The following is a 16,133-nucleotide window of genomic DNA, read 5'->3' on the forward strand; positions in this document are numbered from 1 at the left end:
AGGAGCTACTCAAGGCACATGTTAAACCTCCTCTCTTTTCATTCCCGTCTCTACAGCCTGGCACACAACATCTGCTCAAACCATCTTCAACTGAATACCAACAACATTACGGCTGTGCTGTTTTGCCCTGTGAAATTCCAAAACTGGTTTCAGGACAGCTGCCTGCACTTTGCACTCATTGCACATTTATATGTATTACAGCACTTTGAGAGTGCGTTTACGCCTGAGGAATCCTAGAGTGGTTAAAACATTTGTTTGCTCAGATTGTCTTGTTTGGGCAGTGTGAACAACATGCAAACTAAGCTAGGACACATCAGGCGGGTGAATTCTAGAGCGATTGTTTCTGCTGGACTTGGAGTGTTTGCAATAGAAGTGGAGAATGATTCTTTCGCCCTTTGAACACAAACGCGCTTGGCTCAGTCCAAACACAGAACGTGTCAGAGATGACAAAGAGCAAAAGGCATTGTGGGTGGGCAGGAGAACTGGCTACGGCCCGCAACAAACATCAAAACCAACAAAATCACAGAAACGTGTTGCTGCTCAATGGTTGAACAGTTGAAGAAAGCAGAATACTCAGTTCATTCTTACGCGCTCGCTTTCTGTTTCTGTTTGTCCGCCTAGTGAACTCTCTACTCTAGCCCCCAAGTGGCTAACTCATGCAACTACATCAGAGGCTGTTTGGAGCGGATCAAAAGGTGCGCTGCGAACACAAACTGAGCCAAATCGATGTGTTAAAATGATCAGCTGTTCTCCCCCAATTGGCCGGAGTCTGGGACTATACTGGTGTGAAAGAACCCTCATTTTCTAACTCGGTACTAATTTTGATTGAAATGGTGAATGGACTTGATTTATACAGCGCTTTTATGACTACACTGAAATAGTCCCAAAGCGCTTTACAATATCAACTCATTCATCCATTCACACACCAATGGGACTGAGCTGTCATGCAAGTTGCAGGTCAAACATTGGGAGCAACTTAGGGTTCAGCGTCTTGCCCAAAGACACTTCACCTCAAAAACAGGTATAGACTGGGATCAAACCTCCAACCTCTCGATCAACCCCCTCTACACCTGAGCCACGGTCTATAGCCTATAGTGTAACGTTAGCAACGTCAACTACTGTGCCTGAGCAACCCGAGAGTGCATTCAGTGCAAACATGGAGGATGCTGACTAAGTTCCGCTGAGTAAGACGCCGAAAATTAAGTCAGAAGTTTGGAACCATCTTATTAATATCCAAGTAAAATTTGAAAGATCAATTAATCAATACTGTATCGGAATCAAATCGATTCAGGAAATTGACCATGAGCAAAGTAATGCAAGAGATGGAAGTACACATGATGGTATATCCTCATTGTCATTTACCCTACTATAGATGACACATTAGGAGGGATGAAAGGATTCAAAGTATAAAAAGTTTTTTCTGGGAGGAAATACCAGACAGTGTTGGAACAACCTAAAGAAGCAGGAGGAGGAAACGAGTCAGCGTGAGAGCGGTTCAGCACAAAGGGAACACCAGCTGGAAATCTGGCAAACATTAAACCTTATTTACTGCCAAAGTTATTAGCATCACTATGGTTGAATCTTTTCAAACTGACATGATAATTGTTCCGACACAAATAACCAGAATATGCTTTCTCCACCACTCTGTCAATCTCTCTATTACAAACGAATGGAATATTGGATGCCAACAGAGGCACTCAAACTAAATGATAGTGGCTGACATTGTTCCGTGATGGCATTTCTGACGTGCTAAGTATTTTTTAAAAGCTCATTTATGGGAACAGGCAATAGCATTTCACTTAACATGGACGTGCAGCAGCATCTGGAGCTTTTTTTTTTGCAAATAAACACACTCAGTATCTGATGGTCCCAGAGAAAAGCTCTAACCCAGGGGTCTACAACCTTTACTCTCAAAGGAGCCATTTTGTCTCATCTCACCAGGATTAAAGTCCTCCTGAAGCCGAAAAAATACCTTCTCAATGAAGACAATACAGTGTAATAAATTCTATACTGTTAAAATTATATAGAATATTGTTTGATTTAATTTGACTTGATTTTTATTGATCACATAAATGGCAACATAAAAACCATTTAAAATAAAATAAATGATTACTAATTTTTTTTTTTTAGTTAATGTATTTGAAAGGCTAAAAAAAGTAACTTGAATTTGATAACACGTGGTCATGTGATCAACACATGCTAATTGCTCATTTCTTGCCACACATAAAGCATGCATGTTTAACCGGAACATTGGTGGTTAAATGAATCTGTTTCCACACAATTAAAATCTGTATTTTCTTCCAGAATAGAGTTGTTTTGGTTTAATTATCTTACCAGGGATTTAAAACTTAAGGTTAGCCACAGGTGCAGAAAAGTTGATGATCTGTAGATGTTGCAGGAGGTGAAGTAGGAATGTGCTGAGTCATTGCACAATGTGATTTATTTTAGGTTAACAAATTGTTATATCTTGATTTTATTTGTCATTAATCAGTGATGGCTTCTGTAAAAAAAACCCTCTTTATTTCAATATAAAGCTATAGGGAGCCATTGCAAAAGAGTCAAAGAGCCACATTAGGCTCCAGAGCCGCAGGTTGCAGACCCCTGCTCTAGGTCAACACTGTAAACAGCATGAGAGCATTTAAGGCTCCGTTTCCTGCTGTGAATGAGGAAAACTACATATGGCTTCTGTTAACGTTCCCTGTATTCCTAATAATGATGCTACATCAACTTTAAAATGAAAGCCACATTAAAACACATGTGCAGCAGCAGATGTGACACAGATTTTAACGATTACAGAGTAATGTATGTGCGTGCACAGTAAACGTGTGTGATGGATAATTATGTGAAACGTATATGATCGTCTGTCATTTTCCATACTGTGAGAGCTCTAATCTAATCTGGGTCACTCGGTCGCTTCCTTGTCAGCAGCTCGTCAACTTTTCACAATGTTTTATGTTTTCTATGCTGTGCAGAACAAGCAATGGCACTACAGGCCAGGGGGTACTTGAGAGAGGGAGAGAGAGTGGAAAATTAACAAATAAAGTGTCAGTCTAAATGATAAAAACTATAAAAATCAATTTATTCAGGAGCCACTAAATCATTGTTTTTCAACCTTGGGGTCAGGACCCCATGTGGGGTCGCCTGAAAAATCAGAAAAATTGAAATAGACACACAATCTTAAACAACTGTTTTTCTATACGTTTACTTTGTGAAATGTAAATCTAGTTCAAATAAAATGCAGTGAAAACATATATACAATATATGAGCTCAAACATGATCAAAAACTTTGGGGTCGCCAGAAATTCTTGATATTAAAATGGGGTCAAGATCCAAAAAAGATTGGGACCCACTGCATTAAAAACTGTTTCTTTCCACTTATTAAAAAAATTATTTTCTTTAAAATGCATGTTATCAGTCGTTCATTCCATCATTATGCTCTATGCAGGGTTCCTACAGCTTCAGTCACATTAAATTCAAGACTTTTTAAGACTTTTTATTGTCATTTGAACTTAAATTTAAGACCAACTTCACAGTAAACACAATGGTGAGAACACGCCACATTAATTACATAGAGTTAGGGTACATTTTTTCCAGTGTTTAGTGCAGACCCACTAGACACCAAAAGTAAACACACAAAAAGACAATAAAAACACACTAAAATAAACAAAATCACTCTAACACAAACAAAATGACTACAAAAAGCCAGAAAACCACAAAACAACACAAATACAAAAATTAAAAACCCAAACTTCATTGGACAGGCACATTTTGTTAAAGTTACATTTCCCCAAGTTGTTGAAAGTCCCGATGCAACCACGTCACTGTTTTGTAGTTGGTTACGCTGTCATGATTGTGCAATGTTACGGTAAATTATAAAAAAAATTAAAACAAATGTTACCACTTATTTTGAAATGTGCGACTAATTACAATCTTAAAATTATACTTACTTATTTTTAAATTCATGAATTTATAGCCTTTTAAGACTTTTTAAGGATCTGGGGGGAACCCTGTTATAGTCGTTTTTAAATAGCAAAATGTTGTAATCGGACAAAGGGGGTACTTGGATTTAGAAATAAGAAAAAAGGGGGGTACTTGAGCCAAAAAAGTTTGAGAACCACTACCCGTGTGAGTTCTATAGTGTATCTTGTTTAGTGGAAGGTCTGTGCTTGGACGCACTGAAAAGTAGCAAAAGCATCGGTATTTTAATATCGATATATCGAGATTCAAAATACATTGAGTTTGTATGTCCAGCCACACAAAGCATGGGCTTGAGTTACACTCTGGCATTAGTAAAAAGGCCTAAAACTGTACATTTCTGCTTTGTTGTATTGGGCCACTGCCACACACACAGACTGGAGGTACCCTTCACTGCACTTATGACTGACCATTAAAGGCTGCTGAAGTGCCAGCAAACATTACAGCCCATCTGTTACATAATGCTTTATCACTGGAGCACAGATTACAATGACCGCGTCCCAATCCTCAGGAATGGATAATGAATAAAGACTTGGGACTAAAGAGAACGGATAGGATGGACTGAGGTCACTTGAACAGGGATGTTGATGGGATGGATCAGAGGAAAAGAGGCAAAGCTCAGGCTACAGAGTCACAATGGTCGTTTCCATCCAATGGAACGCTTGAAGTAGCATCAATAGAAAAAAGCGACAGTAGAGAGTGCAGATCCAGAGGTCACTGGAACGTTGCTCTCAGGGTTTGAGATTTGCCAAACAAATGAGATGATACAGTATGAATAATTATAAGCTCTCATAAACATGCTGCAGATGCACAGTAGCAGCATGAGGAGGGACAGACACTCCACTGAGCAGTGCTTAGCGATGAGTGGGCCACAGTGAACAGGAAAGTATGAATCCATTACATAGTGAGACAGACTACTGGAGAACTTATTATTATCTACTGTCTTAATTAAGAGTCAGAGAAATAATCAATCTATCGCTGACATAGTAATCAATGCACACATTTCCAATAATCGATTATTTAAATGGTGAATTACATGAAATACTGTAAAGGGAATGTTAACGGATAATTTAAAAGCACAATGGTTGAGTTGCTGATTTAGTTATTTATATATAAAATTAGCATTATATATAATTTAGAAAAAACAATTTTTCTTTTAGGGTTTGTTTATTGTAACATATACTGTATATTACAAACAAGGACGCTGCTACTATGGCACTTTACCATGCAGTTCTACTTTAACAGTTTACAGATATCCTCTGCTGGTTTAATAAAAGACGTACATTTCTGTCCTGCGTCTGGATTAAAATACTACAGCCATTCATTAGTGGTCACAGTAAAAAATACTGAAGAAATGCTGTGAAAATGTGCATCTAGATGCATCGATAATCGATTTATAATCAATTCACAGTCTCTATAATCGGAAATGAATCACACCAGTAATTTTAATCCTATTTAAAGAACAGCATAAATAATGCTAACCAATAATTGTCTTTAAAGTTTTAATTTATTTACTTTTAATGTATATAAACTGGTGGCCCTGGAGCCACATTGGGCCCCCAAAATAAACATATAGAATTACAAAAAAATAAAGGTTTAAATGTTTAGTTTTCAACCAATAAAAGGGTTCTTTTAACAAAAATCATAAAATGACTCAAAAAAACAAACAAAATGACACAGAAATACAGGAAAAATACAAAACATTACTCACAAAGTACTCAAAATACCTCACACTTCTACAAAAAATGAGTAAAGGGCATAAGAAATATACAATAATGACTCCAAACACATAAAATAACAAAAATACACAATAATGACTCCAGAAAACATTTAAATTTCAAACAAATACAACAATGGACAACATAAATGAACAAAATGACTAATAGCAAACAAAACCTCCACAAACATACATAGATTGACAGAAAAACACATAAACCCTTTATTATTATTATTATTATTATAAACACTTTGTTCTTTCCTGAAATAATGTTCAGATTGGTAATTATTCAAAAGGCTGATATGATTGTTGATAATGTAGACCTCACTACTCTAACATTCTTACCAACGTTGAGAAGACCACATTGTTTTTGGGGCAATGCCGATAGAAAACACAATTATTTTTAACAGAAATGAACAAAGATGGAGTTTCACAGTCATTAAATTGATTCCCTTTGTGCACTTGTATCAAAGTCTTTTTGCTTTCACAGCTGATAATTCCTCCAAACACTCACTTAATGGAGAAGTCTCCTCTTCCTGCATCCGCCCATTTTTCCTGCTTTAACCACATCAACTACACAACCTCAGTGGAAACCTAATTTATCCTGTGCCTGACAGGTACCATTGTAAGGACATAATCAATGTCACTCAATTCACTTGTCTGTGGTTTTAATGTTGTGGCTGATCGGCGTGTGAAGAAGAAGAAGAGCTGGGAATGAAATGGGCCCATAAATGCCATGAACTGGAATCACATTTTTGCCATTTAGAGGTTTGAGAGGTATGCTAGTCACACATGAGAAGGAATGGTTGATGGACTCATTGATGCTTTGAACTTGGTGTTAAAGAGTTGAATTATTTAACCAGAAATGTAGCAAAGCTTCTTTCTCTGAATGAAAATATGTATCTATAGCTGGTGAAATAAAAGAGACACACGACTAATTGCTAGTAAAGAACCGCTACTTGATCCAAGCAAAGCTAAATCTGAGCAGTCCATAAGCCTATTAGTGGAACAGCTGGAAGGCTTTAATGACTGCCTTTTGTCTATAGGGTCCATTAGCCTGAAGCTGCATTATACCGACTGGTCACTAAGTGGAAGTCAGAGGTCTGTGCTCTCACAATAGTGCACAGTGCTTTATTGATGGACTGAAGTGGGAAGCAGAGGCTGGTAAATACCATCCATGAAGGGGGAAATTAAATAGTTTGAAAGACTGCGTGGACATGTCAGATCTTCCCACCAGCCTCTAATTCAGATGAAAATATGCTGTAATTACATTTATGGACATTATACTGCATACGGACGCATTTCTGTGTTCTTTTGAGCCTGTCGGTTTTTAAATAAATGGGAGTGACTAATATTGGGGCTGGGTGAAAGCAGTAATTGCTGCAAGAATAAATACCCTCCATTTTTCTTTATCTTTCATGTTCAGAGTGGCTTTGAGGCGAGGCGAGCAAATTAGCATAATGGGAGAGAAGCAAATGAGCGATACTTCATGCTTGGACAAAATGGCCACCGTATGAGGCTAATAGTAGAGGTGCACATTATGTGGCTGCAGATTGACAAGTTAGGCCCATGTTCCCAAGGCTGCGGGCGTTGTAGTGAAGTTGAGTGTTGATGCATTATAAAAAGCCGATAGATGCCAAACTCTGGGATGGAACGTGGGGGCAGATGCATGGCAGCGCGGAAGGGGGGTAATTACTGGACAAATGAAAAGCAACGGGGGGCATGTAAGTTGCATATGTAAACTTTTCTAAACAAGCAACGCCGATCATGAATAGTTTGTTTGTTTGACTACAGGCAAGTTATTACAATAGAAATATCACGTTTATTCAATACATAGGCAAGCGTCGTGAATCCAACTTTGATAACAATTTAGATTCTTTACAAGAACCAAGAAAAAGTTGAGCTTCAAACCAATAAAATGGTTCTTTTAACAAAGAACGCTAACATATCGCTATAACTACTGTCCAAACAAATTATGATAGCACAAATATTAGTCTATACTACAATTTGGCCAATTACCAACAGGAAGGTTAACTACTGTGAAAGTGTGGCACAATTTTGTTAAGTGGTCGATTTGTTGAGCGCACATTCAAATTCAAAGTCAAAGAGGTTAGGACCTCCTCGTCTCTAAATTATACTAAAGTGCAACAATTTATATTTCTCACCCAGAGCACAAACAATGAAGCACATTTAGTCATTTGTTTTGTAAATGTAGCACCAAGCTCATGTTTATACCACAGAAATATAATCAGACCATGGTAGATTTGTTTGTAGACATGTCACCGACTACGCACATTTCAAGCTTTTGTTTAATCTGATAAAGATTAAAGTGTAGGTCTCATAGATAAATAAATCAAAGACCATTTGCTCGAAAGAAGAATGGTAAAGGTTGAAATTGCTACCTGAATGTTTGTTTTCATCTGTACTGTAAACACTCTTTTCCAAAATGTACGATATTTGAAAGGTTTTGTGCATTGCATTGTGGGATGTGGAGTCCCGTAGACAGACGTATGAAAGTGCTTTTATGTCATTCTGAGTGGAATGCGTTCCGTTTCTTTGCCAGACAAGATTCACGTGACACAATTTTTGTTCTACTTTGTTCCCGATATTCCTCATGATATCACCTCACACCACAAATTCTTTAGTTTTTGCGAGATTTGGATGTTTCAGTGTAATTTCCAAAATAAACATCCGTCATTGAATTGCTGTAACTGTCACCGAAAACACCAGAAATGTGTTGGGGAGTCACTTTAGCAAAGTTTCTGGGGGCAAACGCAAGAAATCACAGTAAGAATCAAGTAAAAACACAAAATATCCGATCACAGGACTCCACATCCCACAATGCATTGCGCAAAACTTTTCCAACAATCTTGATAAACGGAATGACAATTACGACCTTTTACATCTTGTTTTTTAGCAAATGATCTTTGATATATTGATCTATGAGGCCGACACTCTATCTGATAAAAAAATGACTTTGATTATTTATTCAGATTTCTCCAGTAATTCAAACCAAAACGAGAAACTATTGCCAGAAACAGGATTTGGGGTCTTACCATCTTCTGCAGGTGCTTCTCCTTGCGGACGTCCACCATAACAAGGCCTTCTTTGACCAAGCCGAGCCCCACGTCATCTTTGGTGTCCCCAAATTGTACTGTGACGTGAGGGCACGTGGCCCCCGAGTACTCCACATTCAACAGGCACTGAATGTTCTGGATGTCTCGCACCACACAGTCCACCACATCTGCACGGGCGTCCTCCTGCAAAAGTTTCAGAGAGGGTAGCTTGATCTCAAACAACAATAATTTCCTCAAGTTTGCACTTTGACATATAAATTATCCATAAAGTACATAAGGTGCCGGCAATATGTGACATATCAGTCCCTGCACGATTTTCTCTTTTGTCATTGATTTTGTGAGTACGAAATTGTGAGGAATCATTTCAGGAAAATAGAGCAATTTGAACAATTTGAAATTTAACGTGATAAAAGCATGGGACAATTGCAAACCTCCAATAATTGAGGAGTCTTATTGAATTAGTGTATTTAGAAGGGCTAAGATATCTGAATTATTTACACAATAATTCATTTTTTTTTTTTTTTTTTTTACTTTCTCCTGCGGGCCGATTTGGATGGTCTAAAGGGCCGGATTTGGCCCCCAGGCCTTGAGTTTGACACGTGTGTGGTAGGGAGATGGAAAGGAGTGAAAGTAAAAGGGATAATCACTGAAACACCAATAAAGACCCTAAAGGCTGAAACCACTGTAACCCTACACAAGATTAAAATTATTTAACAAGAACAACAACAACAACAATATATAGGTTTGCAAATCATGCTGTTAAGATTTATTGTTAGTTTTATTTGGTCGGAACAGATTTTAGTTTAGATGGAAATCATGAAGTCCAGACTTTTTGTATTTATATCCATACTCCACATCACTACTGTCTCCCTTCTTCATTTCTTTAGTTATTTACCTCACCCTTCATATTCCTAACCTTCTAAAATGTGAAAGGCCAGTGTTTGATTGAACATATGGCAGAAAAGGAAGTGGAACAGCTGCCAAGCAATCCTGACCCCTGGTCCTCGGGCAGCCGGGGTGAAAAAGAGAAAAACAAGGAAGCGTGGTCTTCAAAGGCAAGAAGAAGACACTCAAAAACAAGCCCGAACGTCTTCAATTGATTCTCAACTTCATCTATCTCCTCAGTTCTCTTTCTTCTCACCCCGGACTTGTCTCCATGGCAACCTCCTTCGAGCTAGCTGCCCTTGAGTGTGTGCGTGTGCGTATTAGCATGTGTGGGCAGGGACGCTTGTAGGAAGGACCGAACTACAGGCATATTAAACCCTGTGGTCAACATGTCACAGACGCTGCAGGGAGTTCAAGACGAGAGAGAAAGAAACACAGAACAAGTGTGTCACACCATCAGTGAGGAAGAACTTAAAGGAGAGAAAACGGGTTGAAAGTCTTACAGAAGACGTCAACACAACAACACAATGAACAGACCTTTCATTAACCCTTCATACATGTTTCTGTGCTTATGGAAATCATTTTACTTTTGAAAAGCCCTGTATTTTGGAAACAAGTGTTTACCTCAGGTCTCAGGATGACATTTGCTTTTCTCCATCTGTCTGTTTTTAAATCAAGCCGATTGGATGATATTTCTTTTTTTTACTTCTTTATTTTATTTAAAATGTATAACATACAAACAACTTGCAAATGTAACAAAGTAAAAAACACAAACAATAATTTAAAAAACTGTAAACATTTTCAGGGGCATTTTCTGAGTGCATTTTACTTAAGTGATGCAGTTAATAGTCAGCATTGCTTCTTAGTAAACAGTTCACTTCTGTCAGTTCTTTTCATGGGTGCATCCTTTAAGCTTGAGTTGGTAAGTCAACTTTTCCATCATATAGATGTCCAGGACGATCTCAAACCAGTGCTCTTTCTTTTGGTATTCAAATCAGATACCTGTCTTTTATTTGTGCAGCATCTTCAATGTTTCCAAGGTACATTACAATAGTTAGTTGGAATAGCAGAGCCCATTGTGTCATTTATGGTTGTGTTCACCATCTTCCAGATAGGTTTTATCTTTGTACAGCTCCAAAAAACTGGCACGATATTTCTAAAAGTTGGACTTGTGACAGTGACAGAAAACCTGTGTTCATTTGACATCCAACTATAAAAAAAGAGCAACGCTTAAGTCTCACATCAGACAAGCTGCTCCGAATCATCAATCCAACATTTTGTCCTGACACTCAACATCTTCTTAGGTCATTGAACAAATTGTCAATTTGTCGCGTGACCTTTACTTTTGCCATTTTAGCTGAAAACTAATTTCTTGCAGTCAATGAATCTTGACGCAACTGTTAATCATACAAGATCAATGACGAGGTAATCCCACTAAAGGGAAGAGTTACTCATTAGTTGTATGATTATCTTGAGATGTTGAGATGTTGAGCATAAACATTAAATCACTAAAATAAAACTGTTGTACCTTTAAATTATTTATTTGCTGATTTATCTTTGTGTGCGGGTCTACTTCAAAGTGTAATGGCTGATAATTTACTGACGAGATGCCTTATGGGAGTGAAAATGGTTGCAGGCTCATCACATTTCTAGACAAAAAAAAGAAAAAAGATTAAATGTCTTCGTGTTGCAGGGAGAGATTACTTGGAGACAGAGAAGAGTCTTTAAAGCTACGCTCACATTCCAAAGAAAACTGTTTTTTTTAAGCCAAAAAAAAAAAGAAAAAGGGAGGAGAAATAAAGAATACGCTGCGTTTTTGACATTTTCTAAAGAAACTGTCTCCAGGAGGAAGACTTGATGAAATGGTACTGGGAGGCAGGAGTATCATGAATCTCACTGACTGCTAAAGACAGATGCTTTGTGCAGGGCATCAGGTGGCTGTCACAGAGACAAAGGCGACAATCTTTCCTACGTGCAACAGCACAAGCGCAATTGTGCAGTCAGTGTGTGTGGATGAGGTAAAAAAAGAAAAAAAACACCACATGAGGCACAGTGCTCTGTGATGGAGTGTGTGTAGGAGAGGTTTAAGGTGGATGTCAACTTCCAACATGTGGTTGAGCTTTTTTGTGTTTGTTTACATGGAAGCTGCAGCGTGTAGGTGTTACCGATGTGAGCTGGGCTACAGAAACACACAAATGGATCATTTCTGTTGTGACTCACAGTGAAGGAGACAACATTTGCACAAACACTTAAAAAATAAAAGACCTTTTTTGTTGATGCTTATTCAACAAATAGGTTAATCAAATTAAATGAAAAATTAGCACACATGTAAAAAAAAAAAGACCAAATGTTAACGGTATGTAAATCACTTAATTTGATTAATCGATTTATATTCCTACATGGATCTGTGCTCGGCAAGTTGGTCTGCCTGATGACATTAATCGATCTAAAATTGTTTTTAAAGGTAATCAATCGATTGTATCGATACAAGGAAATAACGCATTGGATTAAGGCACAGCAGACTTTATATGGATGGGTTTTAAAAGCACTTTTGTGTGTATAAAAAACAAGTATAAGAGTCAGGTAAACTGAATATGAGTATTGAAAATGAGAGCAGAAAATCCTGTGTTGGTTGGACTTTATTCAAATAAAACGTGAATATATTTGCCATTGTATGTTGTTTACTTGTTTGTTACTTAATCAATTTCAAGTCACTAAATTACCCAATATCGTCCTTGAATCGAATCGGCAACAGCGAATCGTGATTCGAATCAAATCGTTGCTAATACAAATCATTAAACCTCGATTAAATAGAGTGTCTGAAGTTGCTTTATTCATCTCTTATATTGCCTTATTTGGCCTATTGCTCAGAAAGTTGAGGTAATACATGTAAAACATATGTTGATCCATTAATCAAATTACAAAAGACAGCATTAAGAATAATACAAAAAGTGGAATTCCAGGCATCTACTAACAAACTGTTTGAAAAAATCTAGAATAATAAAATGTATGGATATAGTAAAGTTTAAAGTGTCATATTTCATTCAGAGTAAGAAATAAAATCCTACCATTGGGTAACATATCACTTTTTAAACTAAGAAATAAAAAACAATTTAAGAGGGGTTTATATTTTTTTAAAAAAAAGCTCTTTTAGGACAAGTGTTAAAAGAATATGCATTTCTGTTTTTTTCTTCAAGTTTGGAATTATCTTGAGAATCATTTTAAGTTAATGGTTTAACTCTCTATGCTAAAAAATTCTTTGAAAAACGAAATATTTTGCTCCTATTGACACATAAGTTGATAAGCTAATGAACAATGCTGTTACTGAATTGTCTCTATTGTTGTTTTTTTATAATGCTGTTTGGGGATGGGCTCCGATAAGCAGTTACTGCTTCAACAGTTTATTCTTTGTATTGTATTGGATATGTTGGAAGACCGAAAAGAAGAAATACATATCTATCTATAAATTAGCAAACTCTTGTTAAAAAAAAATGTTTAGGGGACGTAAATCACTTAAATAGGTCTGTGTCAACATTTGGACCATCCAACATTTAAACACACATTCTCTCGTGTTCATACACTAAAGATTAGAGCAGCAGTAAAGGGAAAACAAAGCATTAAAACAAACCCTAAGGCCTCAGGTGTATGTCACTCTCAGATGAAAATGTGCTGAAATTGTTAACAAAACAAGGGTCTCTTTCTGGTGAGTCAATCATTTACACATTTCCTGCAGTCAAGCAGATCACTGACTGTGTTTGTCATTGTTGGGTTCTGTCCGTCATGCATTATGGATGAGCATAACTTTCATCAACACTTGTCTGGAATGAAAAACGCGGCCCTGTCTGTCAGTGACTGACTTATCGCTCGCCGTGATAAGTAAAACTCAAACAGTTTTCATGACTTGCCAAGAAAGTCAACTTTAGAATGCTGGCAGGAAATAAGAGTGAAGAAGGCGATACGTGGGGGTCAGTTTGAACAGTTAGATATCTGGTCTAAGCGTGTGTGTGTGTGTGTGTGCACTTACGTCCTGTGGGACCTGGATGAAGGCAAAGGTATACTCGGTGGCCTGTGCTGGCAGAGCCCTGGTGCTGAAGGCAGGAAGCATGGCAGCCAGACGGGTGGACGACACCACTTCTCTCTGAGGGAGGACGAGGAGAGGGCAGAAATCAGAGCCAGCAGAGGACACATTTTCATCTTTACACTCAAATAGCGATAAAAAAAAAAAAAAACACAAAAAAACAACTTGGTTGGGGAAACATTGGCAAAAGATTTTAGACATATGATTACTATTATCCACAGTGACGTACTGGGTAGGCAAGGTAGGCAGTGCCTACCCAAGGGTGAATTGATATTTTGATTGTTTGTTTTAATTATTATATATTTATAAAGTATTTATTTTTCCATTTTCCTACATACAGCACCTATAAGTTTGAAAATGTCAGCATTTTGTGCTTTTCATAGCCCAAATTACTAAACATTACTATTTCCTGGTACGGCAGAAATGCTGCACAGCCTCACTCCGCTGTAGAGCAGGAGGAGGAGCCAGGAGGAGGCCACACCCTCTCCCAAAAGCACATTGCAGCTCTGCCTCTGGCCCCATAGCCTGTTTTTATGTTTGCGCATGCGCAGTCAGTTCCCCAAGATGAGAACCATTTACGTAAGAAGGCAGCTCTCTACGCTGCCTTTGGACGTAACCATGCTATGCTAAATGCTATACGTACGTTCAGAGTGCATTAGTGAATTGATCCAGTGTGGCTGCGGCTACGTTCTCTAGCTAGTGGGCGGGATAACACTACAGTCAGGATGACAGCGCTAGAGACGATAAAGAAACTTTATTTTGAGGAAAAACAACAGCTTTTAAAAGATGGGAGACCAACACCTGAGTTACCAGAGCTTCAGCAAAGGTAAGATCAGAACATGTTTCATACTTTCTACAGTGAATGGAACAAAAGGAAGGATTGGCTTTGTGGATGCGCCTCACTGAGGCTATTCTGAGTTGTTGTCCTTTTCTCCGTGTTTCTGTGTTTCCAACACAAACAACAGATGTGCTGCCGTGTCATGAGATATATTTTGTTGGGAGAGTATGGAGGCTATATTAAATAATTGTTTGTTTCTTTAATGGTGTTTTACGATTTTGATTTTGTTAGATTAACACTTACCAGCAGAAACATATGGAATTGTCATTGGTGTTGACATTGGTGGTCTTGATTTGTAATGCCCTGCCTACTCTACCCTAGTTTTTGATTTAATAGTGATGTAAAATCGTTTTTTACTGTTGTGCCTTCTATCCTGCCTATTTTTAACTTTTAACTCCCGAATTGTCTTTATTATTTTTTTCATTCTATTATTGACTGTATGTTTTTAGAGTATTTTCATCTTTCTGCTGTTTGATTGACTGACTGTCAACAAGATTTCGCTGTATTGTCTTATCAATGCAATGACAATAAAGCTTCTATAGCCATATGAAATGGATGGATATTGAACATATTGATTGTTATTACTTATCACATACAATGTAAATATATCTACAGTTCTTACATAACTATAATTTGTTAATACTTAATTAGTGAGTGAAATTACAATCGTAATGAGGACGACTATTTTTTGTTATATATTAAACTATTGTACTGTATATCGTTGATTAAATCCAATATTCAATCCAATCCAATCCAATAATATGTAACTGTGTGTGTGTGTGTATATATATATATATATATATATATAAATAATTCTTCCTGCTCCTTTTCAAACTGATCTCTGTACATTTTCGCCCTGTTTTTATTTATTCCTTTTAATTTTAGTTTGAGAAAAAAATGCTAAATAAACAAAAAAAATAAAAGAAAATGGCAAAAACGAATCCAATACATCAAAAGCAGGCAAAACAAAAACAAATGCACTGTGTTACAGAGACTCATTTAGTTAAGACAGCTTGAGTTTTAACATGTTACTTAGTTACTAACAGAAAACATATTACTGTAGAGGACAGCCTTATATAGCGCTCATCTCCCACATTGATTCTGTAATAATTTAAAATCACGCACATTTATCTCAAATAGAGCATCTTTTCTGCTAGTTTTATGCCACTTTAACAATAATGAGCAACTTTGAAATGGCAAATTATTGTTATTATTTTGTTCAAAAAGCAGATGAAAAGGACTTGATTCAAATTCTTACATTATTACATTCTTATATGAACACTAGCGATGACAAGCAAAGCTACTTTTCTTTAATCAGACATTGGGTGTGAATATGTGAAACTTTTTTTTCCTAAACAACAAAATGCCTGCTGACTCATCCAAGCCACACTGACCCCTACATGCAGGCAACGTGTGGGAAGAGATCATTGTTCATTCAAACTATGAAAATCAAAACAAATCTGCAATAGTTGTAAACTGTTTTTTAAACATGAGTGGGCAGCGGACCAAGTTTGAGTTGAAATGGTAAAAGTAATGCAGGTAAGTGTTGGAGCGACAAACAAA

The 16,133-nt window shown here is 37.2% G+C and overlaps 1 protein-coding gene across 1 annotated transcript in view; it reads right to left on the reverse strand.

The window, feature by feature from the left end:
• The window catches only part of snd1 (staphylococcal nuclease and tudor domain containing 1), a 242,094-nt gene that overhangs the window by 17,993 nt on the left and 207,968 nt on the right, over positions 1 to 16,133 (reverse strand). The window contains exons 21-22 of the mRNA XM_028451498.1: positions 13,679 to 13,792; positions 8,749 to 8,952 (exon numbers count right to left, since the gene is read on the reverse strand). Of these exons, the coding sequence (XP_028307299.1) occupies positions 8,749 to 8,952; positions 13,679 to 13,792 (318 nt within the window). The remainder of the gene's footprint in view (positions 1 to 8,748; positions 8,953 to 13,678; positions 13,793 to 16,133) is intronic.

Source organism: Gouania willdenowi, chromosome 6, assembly GCF_900634775.1.
Source record: "Gouania willdenowi chromosome 6, fGouWil2.1, whole genome shotgun sequence".
NCBI classification, from domain to species: Eukaryota; Metazoa; Chordata; class Actinopteri; order Blenniiformes; family Gobiesocidae; genus Gouania; species Gouania willdenowi.